Raw genomic sequence first — 12071 nt, 5'->3', positions numbered from 1 at the left:
CTCTGTGGTGCATGTTTCTCAAAGATAACTGTACAAGGAAAACATGGGTCACTCTGAAGAAGATAAACTGCACCTCTATGTAAGTCGAACTCATCGTTTATACACATAAGATATCTACCACACGTACAAAATCAATTCCCTCATAACGTCATGCTTTATCAATTTTCTTCTTTACTTGCACATTATTCTTCTGCAACTGCTGGCAGATCTTCTTTGAACCAATTGTAAAGACCACCCTCTAGATGGAAGACGTTCTTGTATCCATTGAGGACAAGCAAGTATGCTGCTATTAGTGACCTGGATATGAAGTTCAGTAGATGTCATGCCTACTAGGATAAGAAACTAGGAGATCGTAGCATAAGTATTACATGATTATGATTTGCTACCAGCTTTGTACTATACGATAGAGAGTGGAATTTTCTGATTGATAATGAATTCATAGAGCAGAAATCTTAATGACACGTTATACAACCAGATGTACAAAATATAGAAGGAAAAAAGGGAAATTTCTCTGAGAAATGGATTGTTTACCTTGATTGTTGACCTTCAGGAAGATTTGGGGTGGGTTTCATAGTGCCCCCAGCTGAGCAGGCCACTATAATTTTGGCATTTTTGTCTATTTTTGATTCAACCTCTGTCAGTGTAAAATCAATTACTAAGGCTTTGTTCTTCTCAACTTATTAAAAAAAGGCTTTGTTCTTCTCTACTTATTATAAGTTCATAAAAATGCGTTAAGTTCAGCAATAATAAGTTCAATTTACTAGAAATAGGTTAACTTCAGCAAAATTAGGTTTTGCAGAAATAAGTTGACGAAAATATAGTAGGTTGTGGAATTGCTTGCATTGATGATGAGATACTGATATTATCCGGTGTCCTTCTCATTCTTACCTTGTATAAAGTTAGGGTTTTCTTCTGTGCCAGAAAAGATGCCAAAAAATGCAAATGCAGCTCGCCTGGCGATGTCCCATGCTGTCCACTCCTTTATAAGCCTATATACTTGCACATTAATTGCTCCTGGTGGGTGCCCCTGCCAAATTTTCAAACTTAAATTGACTCGTAATTCATGTGTCGTTAATTCTTCAAATAAGTGGCCCTTTGCCCTACTGCGGGGTTGTTTTTGCATTTGTGTATAGTCTGAGTTTCACATGGCATTAAGATGTGAGTAAATATCATCATCATATAGTAGGCTAACCTCTTTAAATTCTGCCTCTGGCCGTACATCGAGAATCACAAAGTTATTCTCGTTCTGCAGACGCAGAGCTTCTTTCACATCCACACTTCTTACCTGCAAGAAGATCAAGATTAGGATATGACCCTTTTCTTTCATACTAGTTCTCAGTAAATGTAATTTCACATATTTTATCAGACTTGGATACCAATTCTAGCAATTATCAGATAGTCACATATTTTATCAGACTTGGATACCAATTCTAGCAATTATCAGATAGTCGGACTAGAATTTGTATCATGGACATTCTGTCTCATTTGATATATGTTCATAATCTAAGGAAACCATATGAATTTTGTCTATAGTATTGTATGTATATCTTATTTTAATTTCTTCAGGTTTCTTCTTCTTCTCTTTTTAAAAGAAGCCGAATTAAGCATGACAAGCAGGGTTGGCTTCCAGCTAATCAGTTGCATTTATCCTGCAACTTGGGAGGTCCGACTCAGTTCTTAGTTCGTGGACCGACCCTTCTCTTTTGTTCGGTTTGAACTCGCTGTTAACTGTAATCATCATCTATAGGAGTTAATGAATGACCTTTGAAGTCATAGGCTTCACTGATTGGTTTTAGTTTCAGCTTTGATCTGAGTTGCCTTGAGGAGAAGGATAAATGGCATACCTTCTTCTGCAGCATAACTTCACGTTTTACCTTCCACTCTTCTTCAGCTAATCCCTCCAAGAGAAATTCACCAGAAAGTCAGGATAAGGCAGTGATTCTGAAAGTTCCCTTAGTTTCTTAATTATAGTTGTGAAGAAGAAAACAAACAAAAAAAAAAAGCCTTGAAATACCTGGTGATTTAGCAGGTTTAGTTGCTGCATTTCGGATGCTTAATCCCATTGGTGAGCCGCGGTAGTGTAAACTACCCGTCGGAGTTCTTCCTAATCTGACCATTAAAGAGGATGATTGACTAGATATTGAGGAGTAAAGATGTGTTGAATCATGAAATTTTTGGTATAATGAAGATGAGATTGATTGGTGCTGAGTGATAGAAGTGAAAGTGGCCATGTTTTTATTACTTTCACTTTGGTTGAGGTTTGTTCTGGTTTAGAAAATGCAGTTCTTTGATTGTAGAAGATGAAATTGATGTTTAGGTTCAAGTGGTGGACCATAGATGCTTTGGTGAGGATATTTTGGTTATGAAACAATCTGATTTTGTGGTGTTCCGTTGGCGCCTATAATCTTATTTGGATATACATCCTCAGAAGTATCCCCATGTCTTTTTCTTATAGTTTTTTTAAAGGCAAGGAGAAGGCGCTCTAATCGGACCGAAACCTCGCACAGATTAACCCGGTCTGGTTTTGCAGGCAAAGCCCTTGGGAGTAGGGGGAATAGTAAGGGGTAATCTTCACCCCAAAGTATCTCTAGTGGGATTTGATCCCACAACCTACTAGACCAAGTACTACTTGATCTGTCTTTTTCTTATAATATAATTGTATTTTTTGCATGTATTATATTTATATATTAGAGTAACATGGAAGTATGCGGTCTGGAAATAATTCTAAGACAGGTATCAATGTTTAGATTTTTCTTATAATAAGTATTATCTTATCATTATTGAGAGGTGCTTTTAAGGGGAAGGGCGTTCGCAAATCACTCTACATAAGTGAGGAAGAATGTTTGTGTTCTGTAAAAATGGTCTTGAATTGTAAATGCAATAGTTGCCATTCTCTTATATCTTTTTTGTCATCTTAAGATATTTTGTTGTGTGAATGAGAAATTGAACCAACACATGGATCAACTGATAAGGAAGTTGTTCTAGTTTAACCAGAGGTCTCGGGTTCGAGTTCTGAGAACGCATCAGTGTATGTTGGGAGAGCTTTCCCTGCAATTGGGGTCTGACCAGGCTCGAATCCGGATTAGTCGAATCCAAAAATGGATTTCGGAAACCGAATGGGTTTACCAAAAAAAAAATTGAGAAATTGAGGATTAAGGCCGACCTATTAGTAGTGAGGCTCTCCTTCCATTCATATGATATGAGTTCAATTCTTATCCCTTATAAGAACGATCTTCAATTTTTTCCCTTCTTATAAGGTTTTTCTTACCATATTACAAAAATATTTTGTTGTGTGAATGCACCTCTTTGGAGTGAAGAGCACCCAACTTCTTTCTTTTGGGTCAATCATGTAACTAACACCAAATTAACAATTAAGCAACTTTGCATATATAAACAGGAAAAAAGATCAGGCAGATAAGATATTTTAATAATGTGAAAGTATTGGGTTAGACCGTCTGACCAATGCTTGTTGTCAGACGGGCTGAGCTCAAAACCCAATTGCAGCAGAACCTTGCTTCACTGCTTCCATGGCGTATTCTACCTGAAACAGTCGTCGTGCGTGACTTCGAAACACACAAAAAAAACCATAATATTCCTCGAAATCATCAAAACACATCCTCGTGATGGATGTTTCTTAGATGATCATCATAATATGTCAAGGTATTCTGGCATATTACTGCCAACTCAATGTTATGGCCTTCTGGGTCTTAATCATATTGGCCTAAACATAGTTACCATGTTTACCATATCTGGGCGTGATATTACTTTTCTGCTTTCTTTTTGTCCAGTATTTCCTGGACCTCGACGATTTGTCAACATTCTTTCATCAGAATCAAGCAAAACTTTGCTTCCGAAGCAGGTTGTGGAGGATTTGAAAGTGGAGGTATTTGTGTTTTTGGGAAGTTGTTCGTATTTCGATTTTTTTAGATTACATCGTAAGTATTCATATTTTAAATGTAAAGATGTAATGACTCATCTGTGACATTGTAACTGAAAGATTTAGTTACTTTCATTTAGAGATAAGTTACTTTCATTTAGACCTAAGTTACTTTCATTTAGACCTAAGTTACTTTCATTAGACCTAAGTTACTTTCAGTTAGACCTAAGTTACTTTCAGTTAGACCTAAGTTACTTTCAGTTAGAGGTAACTTACTTTCATTTAGACCTAAGTTACTTTCAGTTAGACCTAAGTTACTTTCATTTAGACCTAAGTTACTTTCATTTAGAGGTAACTTACTTTCATTTAGACTAACTGAAAAAAATTTAGACTAACTGAAAACAAATGAAGACTAACTGAAAAAAATTAAGACTAACTGAAAAAAAAATTAAGACTAACTGAAAAAAAAATTAAGACTAACTGAATTTTTTTTGAAACCAACTAAAAAAAATTGGAACCAGCTAAAAGTCGTCCGACCAAAGATTATGGTCGGACGAGTCCGACACAATACGTTCTCTTTAATAATTGGTTAGATTTACTAAATACTTCTATACAAACTATCAAATAAAAATAAATTTATCGGTTAATTATCAAGATAGAAGCTGTTATTGTAATCAAAGAAAAAAAAATTGAACAATTATCAAGATAAATGTTAGGTTAAACACTTGTCATAACTCATATGCTAGTTATGTAAATTAAGATTATTTTTTTGATTGAGAGAATTTTAACTGAACTGAATTAGAATGAGCTAAATTAGAAATAAGTTCAAAATAACATGATTTTAATTGACAATAATATCCTTCAATTAATGAAACTATATATTGGTGCAAGGCCACTTAGGAAAGAACTAATTCACCTTTTGAATTATTGAGTATTAAAAGCCATTGAGACTATGTTTCCTTTAGGAAAATTTATTTTGAGGAGTAAGTTTAGACTTTAGAACAGTTTGAATAAGTACACTCTCCTATAAAGTAAAATTAGTTTAAATAAGCCAACTTCGTTGAGAAAACACATTTTTTGAGGGTGTTTTCACTTCATTTCAAAAGAATATATTTCAACTTCATTAATAAACAAAAAGTGAGGGATGATAGCTTGGTGGTTACATCTCTCCCAATTCTAGCTAAGAGGTCTTGAAATTGATTCTTACCTTTTAGTAAGTTGAAATCTCCTTCTTCTTCCAACTTGTAGAAGTTTTCCCTTACCCCAAAAAAATATAAATAAATAAAAATATAAATAAGTTCAAATAAATTGCATTATAATACGAAGTTTCAATAAGTCTAATAAGGCGAATATAACAAATCTATGATATTCATTTCGTTTTAACACATTGTTTTAGAGTTACAGTCAAATCTAATCAATTGCAAATCCAAGGTAAAAAAAGTATTAGATCTAAATCCAATCAACTTTAGTAATTACAATTAAAATAAATTCAAGTACGGAGAACATAACAAAACTCTTAATGAGGGAGTGGTGGTAGCTTAGTGGAGTAACATCCCGAATTTCAGGACACTCCCTATAGCATATAGGTCGAATCTTCATCCAAATAATATACTGGGGATTAATCTTATCGTGATAGTAGGTTTTCAATCCTGTTATCTAGGGGTGAAAGTTCGGTGTACGGTTTGGATTAAGGCCTAATCCAATCCGATCCGAACAAAATTTGGATTTCAATTTTCCAATCCAAATCCAAACCAGTTAGAGTTTGAATCCGATCCAATCCAATCCGAATTTTCATACTTTAAATTGGATCCGATCCGAAAATCCAATTTTTTAAAACTCTAGTTTCTTGATGAAATAAATCAAGCACAATGGCAGCCTAGTAGATTTAGGAAATGAGTAATTAAGTGTTGTTAGGGTTCTAGGGGAAGGGTGGAAGTGCTACCCCTACTAGGCTATGGACTATGCTTCTTTTTAGAAAAAAAATAGTTAAGCACTTAAGTCCAATCAAGATGAATAATACAAGGCATATTACTATTTGGTTATATTGGATTTTTGGATCTAATTACCCTCACTCAAATCCGATCCGAAAATCCAAATTTTCAAATTTTTTTAATCCGAATCCAATCCGAACACATTTCGAATCCGATCCGAATTACTAATTCGGACTGGATTGGATTGGATTTTGGATTTTATCCGAATAATTTTCACCCCTACTATTATCTTCTGAGCTGTTTAGTCTCGTACCAGTCTGTAAATTGGTGTGCTCTATATATACTAGTAGCTCAAGAGAGATTAATCTTTGGGCCAATATCTACTCAATTGTCAACCAAAACCCCCCACAAATAAAATAGAAAAAGAAGAAAAGCAACTGACTCTAATCACTCCACTGATCAGACAAGGTAGCACTAACAACATCAAAATCAAAATCCACCGACACCCAAAAAAAAGTACTATTTAATTATACCCATGATCACACCTCCCTGATCTCGCCACGTGTCCTTCTATCACAACATCAACAAACCCGCGTCTCTACAGAAACACAGACACTGTCTCTCTCTGTATTTATAATCCACTGCAAGAGTGCCATTTTTCCCAGAAATTCTGAAGAACAGAATCATCATATTTTTGTTCTTCTCTCTCCTAATTTTCTCTCTAAAATTAACAAAAAAGAAGATTAAAAATGGAGGCTTTTTACTACTTAGTTTTTGGATCTCTTGCTGCTGTTGTTGCAGTACTTGAGCTTAGCAAAAGCAACAAAGATCGCATCAACACTTCCTCTGCTTTCAATGCTTTCAAGAACAATTATTGTCTCGTTTATTCTCTTATGATGGGTAATTAATAAGTTTCTACCCAGTTTTGATTTAGATCTTACTCTTGCATTTATCTTTTGTTTGATTTTGTTGAATTTGTGATATTTTCCTCAGTTTTATTTTTTGCTTGTTTTTGATCTTGTTTGAGGTTTGATCTGATTTTTGTGTTATGTTGGATTGAATGTGCTATAATGTTGTTGGATCTCTGTTGGGTTTGAGTTGTTTTCCTAGATTAGGATGTGTTTGTGCTGAAAATGGAAAAAAGTAGCAATTTTGTTATGTGGGTCTTAGTGGAACAATGTCGTTTTAGGTTTTCGAGGTGGAATGTTGAAGAGATGTGTGAAATTGGAGAAATGTGGTTCGTTGTTTGCACTAAATGTTGTTCCGGTGTGTGTAGATTGGGGGGAAGGGGGGGTTTGATTCTGTTACGAGAATTCGGCTATCAAAAGAACTGTTAAGCATTAGACGAGAATTCGATTCCGCAGATTAGATCCTACACTCACGAGCATGATGTGCATCGTACACTGGCGAGCAAGATGTGCATCGTACTCCTGTGGAAGCCAGAGTGGTTCAAAGTTTAAAGAACATACCGTTCAGAATATGATAATATATCATCATTCACAAGTAGAATGTATCAATTATAATGAAAGAACATATAGTAGTAGTATGATAAAAGAACATGGACGTACTATGAAATAAACATTGAGCCGAAGTATATTGCACATAAGGCCCTCCCAGCGTATAATCTAATCATTGATTCAATACTCCCTTCAAACCAAAACAAGTGTTGTTTCAGATTTTGATAATCTTAGTTCACTTAAATGTGGAAAAGTTTGGCCACACTCCCTACTTTACACTCACATAAACCCCAAATGGGGTTTACTACCACCTTTATCAATTGATTATATGTGTATAGTAAAAAAAAATCATGGTTGCTTGTGTCTGCGGAAGTGTGCCATCACATTCTTGGAGAGAAATATCAAATCGCATCGCAAAATTTAGCGCAAGTGTTCTTGTGCTCAAGTCCAAGTGGTGAGATGTTTTAGTTTGCACCTTAACCCTGCGAAATAAGTGAACACACTCTCACTAATCACTAGGTATTATCAGAAAAGTAGAAGAAGGAGCTTTTAATGCTTCAACAAGCATAACATGAGGTGACTATTAGGTATATAAGAGGGAATTGAGTAAGGTTAGTTTGGAGTTTTGGACTTTTTGTACAGATAACCGAACATTGTTACTATTTTCAGAAAACTGACAATTTTTGGGGTTGATAGCCACGTTTACTGGAAGTAAAGGAGAATTCCCTGTTTTAGGAACTAGTTGTATGGTTGAAGGTGCAGTAGGACTATATTCGCTTGATGACAGTGCTAGTGGTTGTATGCACTATGCAGTGTCCAGAACACATGTCTGACTCTGACATTTTGTTTGATCTATTGAGTGATTACTTGTTGGAACTGAGGATGTGAGCATATTGGGTTATGTTATTATGTGTTTCTTCTTGTTTAAATGGAGATAATGGCTTTTTTAATACGTAACGTTTTTGCTGATTTCATTTCTATCATTGTTTGCTCATGGTGACTGGAGAGCAGTCAGTTGCTTGTATTTCAATGTAGATTCTCTAAATATGTACCCGTATTTATGTAGCGACTAGTGCCTTAGAGGGGATAGCTTGAGCAGAATTACTGCATTCAAAACCTAAATTGTTATTAAATGTCCACTTAAACAACATACTGTATTTGAAAGTAGAAGTTTTTTTTGATGGACTTGTTCATACATGCACAGCTGGCGACTGGTTGCAGGGTCCTTATGTATACTACCTCTACAGTACATATGGCTTCGGAAAAGGGGATATAGGACAGCTATTTATTGCCGGTTTCGGATCCTCCATGTTATTTGGGACAATTGTTGGATCGTTGGCTGATAAACAGTAATATTCTTTGGACCTTCTTCCTAATGTTTATAATTGTTCTATGGCTTGTTTTTGAATCTTACTCTTTACAACAAAAATCAGGGGACGGAAGAGGGCATGTGTGACTTATTGTATAACCTACATCCTGAGCTGTATCACCAAGCATTCTCCTCAGTACAAAGTCCTGATGCTAGGTCGAATACTAGGAGGCATCGCCACATCACTGCTATTTTCCGCATTCGAGTCATGGCTTGTTGCTGAGCACAACAAGGTGAGCAGCCTTAAATTATTTTCCATGAATATTTGCATTTGAAAAAGTCGTCTTAGTTGATATCCTCCAGAGTCTAGATGATTTTGGAAGGTATGCATTGAATAGGAGGAAGCCTCTGAACTAATCCTCTTGGTTCCTTTTAAGCAACTGTCTTCCTCCTCTTCATGTGTCAGGCGAATGTACTAATAGCCTGTGATTTGTGAAAATTAGAAGTCCTTTCATTAGTGCCTCCGGAAAGTTGGATCTCTTGGAAATATAAGAAAAGGATTAGGTACATTCATACTTCATAGTGGAAGAATCTAGACTTTTTCGACCGTATGGTTGGCCACAATGATTCCATTTTCCAGCTCGTAACTTGTGCTAATTTCTTCTCCAAATGCACGGAAAAGTAGAATTGCGACATTCTTATGTTTTTTATGAAGCTCATTGATAGAAAGATAAGATCAGGGGGTGAAATCTGCATATTACATGTATTTCAGATTTATAATTGTATTTTCTTCTCTTTGGATAACACATATGTTCTTTAAAGTTTAAAATGTGCTGCATTGTTACATTCTTGTTTGTGCTCTTTTCTTCTTTGCTGGCTTGGGGTGGTGGTTTGTGGAGTTGTTGTTTATTTGCTCATCCTACTTGAGGAAATTTGTAAAATTTCAATATAATGATTGACAAATTTATATGTTGCTTGGTGCATCTCAGCATGCTTCTTTTCTCCTTGGTTTGATACTTACATGGTTGAGGAGTTTTCGGTTTAGTTCACTTTGAACGCAGTGCTTTGTCAAACTTAGTTTTGGCCTGGTGCATCTCACTGCGTTTTTTTCCTTGGCTTGATGCTTATATGTTCGATACCCCTGAACATTATATCTTTTGGCTGTTTCTTTCATTGACTATGGGTTTGCTATTTCCTATGATTTATGTAGAGGGGCTTTGAACAACAATGGCTGTCTGTAACTTTTTCAAAGGCAATTTTCCTTGGGAATGGTCTTGTTGCTATTCTTTCCGGATTGTTTGGAAACCTACTGGTGGATACATTCAGCTTTGGGCCTGTAGCGCCCTTTGACGCTGCAGCATGTCTTCTTGCTGTAGGCATGGCCATCATTTTATCATCATGGACAGAAAACTATGGAGATCCTTCAGAGAATAAGGATTTGCTTACACAATTCAAGGGTGCTGCAGTGGCTATTGCTTCTGGTAAGTTACTCCTGAAACTTGCAGGTGGATGACCAATAATTCATTTATATTGTATTTGTGTCTAATGATGTTAAGTGCTTTATTATACCTAATTGTTATTGAAATGGTTGAAGAATATGCGTAAGTAGGAACATAGTGATTCCTGAAACATAACTTCCTTAGCACTTGTCTTTTTGTCTCACTATTCCTTGCAGTCCTTTAAAAGTTTATGGGTTAATGTAATTTTTTTTTTAAATGTTCAGATGAAAAAATCGCTTTACTTGGAGCCATCCAGTCCTTGTTTGAGGGTTCTATGTACACCTTTGTATTCCTCTGGACCCCTGCCTTGAGCCCAAATGATGAGGAAATTCCCCATGGGTTTATTTTTGCCACTTTTATGCTGGCTTCAATGTTGGGGAGCTCTATTGCATCTCGACTTCTTGCTCGTTCGTCTGTTAGAGTCGAGAGCTATATGCAATTAGTTTTCTCCATCTCCGCTGCCTCTCTCTTGCTACCGATTGTGACTAATGTACGTCAGACCTCCATCACTACTCCCAAACTAGATTGGATCTGATTTTTATCATTGTTCTGATTTTTCTTATATCAACAGTTCCTCGTGGAGCCCTCAAAGGAGAAGGGTGGTGGCATCTCATTTTCGGGCTGCATCCAAGTTATTGGCTTCTGTGCTTTTGAAGCATGTGTGGGAATATTCTGGCCATCCATCATGAAGATGAGGTCCCAATATATCCCTGAGGAAGCTAGGAGTACCATTATGAACTTCTTCCGCATTCCTCTCAATATCTTCGTTTGCATTGTTCTATATAACGTATGTCCCCAGATATCCTATCTGTTATGTTGTTTTTAGTTTTGCATAAAAAAGCTTCACTATTCTACTATCCGCTCATGTGTTGTTTTCCTTCGTTTTCTGTTGGTGATGCGGGGTTACATCTTCGGGATTGTTTTAGTGAATAGCAGTTTAAATCTCTAAATAGCATCAGCTCACTCTTTTTGTCTCTTCTACTTCTAACTTGTTCTTGTTTGTCCTCAAGGTGAACGCTTTTCCAATCACTATCATGTTTGGCATGTGCTCAATCTTCCTCTTTGTGGCCTGTATATTGCAGAGGCGACTCATGGTCATCTCTGAGAAGCCTAGTAAGTAGAACATATCCTCAAGAGATTGTTTTTCTATGGAATTTTGTTTTTCATATCTGCTTATTTTGTTGTTTCATCAATCTATGACTGATATAAAACTTTTATCAGAAACAGAAGCTTATGCACTCAAGGAAAGAGATCATGAAGCTGAGCCATTGAACATCTGAGCATGAAAACAAGAGGATGAGATACTGAGATAGATTCATAGCTACGAAATACAATTAAAATGTCATGACAAAGTTCCTGGCAGTTATACGTCACAGTAGCATATTGGCGGTTGAATGGTGATCATTTTGATAAGGATTAGTTTTGCTGCTCCACACGCGAGTAAAAATATACCGACATACAAGGTACTTCAGCACTTTCAAAAGCATTATGCAGTTGTTCCGTCTGGACAACTGTTCACTGATGTCATTAGGAAGCAATTCTTTGGCCCTATGTCTTTTCCTCTCTCCTATCAAGAAGTTGAAGGAGGATGGGGAACTAATGCGGGTTTTTCAGTTTTCTATTTCATTAGGCTCCAAATTTAAGCAGTATAATAGTTTTCATAGAACGCTATAGCGTATTGTTGATCTGTACAAGCAATTTTTGCGCAAATGTCTAGAGTTAAGTAGTACTCCGAAGTTGGTCACAAAATATTGTTTGTTGCTTCTTTAATACAGAGCTATTGAAAATTTTCAGAATTTATAAATTATCTTCGTATCTGTGTTGAGACGTTACTGATGTAATTCAGATGATGTGTACTAATTACATGACATTTTGCTTGATCTTGTACTAATTACATCACATTTTGCAGAATCTTCATCTTCTTGGGTTACAATTCTTGCAAATAAGTGAATAAACCTCTATCTATGTGTGAAATCTCTACTCTTTAATGATTGTTGC

The 12071-nt window shown here is 36.0% G+C and overlaps 2 protein-coding genes across 2 annotated transcripts; one reads left to right on the top strand and one right to left on the bottom strand.

The window, feature by feature from the left end:
- Positions 1–48: 48 nt before the first annotated feature.
- LOC104888197 (rhodanese-like domain-containing protein 14, chloroplastic) lies at positions 49–2387 on the bottom strand. Its single transcript, XM_010673091.4, has 6 exons — positions 2015–2387; positions 1845–1891; positions 1193–1285; positions 889–1027; positions 532–634; positions 49–297 (listed from the first exon to the last, which is right to left on the bottom strand). The coding sequence occupies exons 1-6, from the start codon at positions 2229–2231 to the stop codon at positions 183–185; spliced, it is 714 nt and encodes a 237-aa protein (XP_010671393.1). The 5' UTR covers positions 2232–2387; the 3' UTR covers positions 49–182.
- A 4057-nt stretch (positions 2388–6444) lies between these two features.
- On the top strand, positions 6445–11900 carry LOC104888195 (uncharacterized). The gene is made up of 8 exons (XM_010673090.4): positions 6445–6708; positions 8470–8614; positions 8699–8867; positions 9785–10055; positions 10298–10563; positions 10645–10860; positions 11084–11186; positions 11295–11900. Exons 1-8 carry the CDS (start codon positions 6558–6560, stop codon positions 11351–11353), a joined length of 1380 nt encoding a protein of 459 aa, XP_010671392.1. The 5' UTR covers positions 6445–6557; the 3' UTR covers positions 11354–11900.
- The last annotated feature ends 171 nt before the right edge of the window (positions 11901–12071 follow it).

The sequence above is a fragment of the Beta vulgaris genome, chromosome 3, assembly GCF_026745355.1.
Source record: "Beta vulgaris subsp. vulgaris cultivar EL10 chromosome 3, EL10.2, whole genome shotgun sequence".
Taxonomy (NCBI): domain Eukaryota; kingdom Viridiplantae; phylum Streptophyta; class Magnoliopsida; order Caryophyllales; family Amaranthaceae; genus Beta; species Beta vulgaris.
The sequence above is the reverse complement of the archived record's forward strand: the minus strand, read 5'-3'. Positions and strand labels throughout refer to the sequence as shown.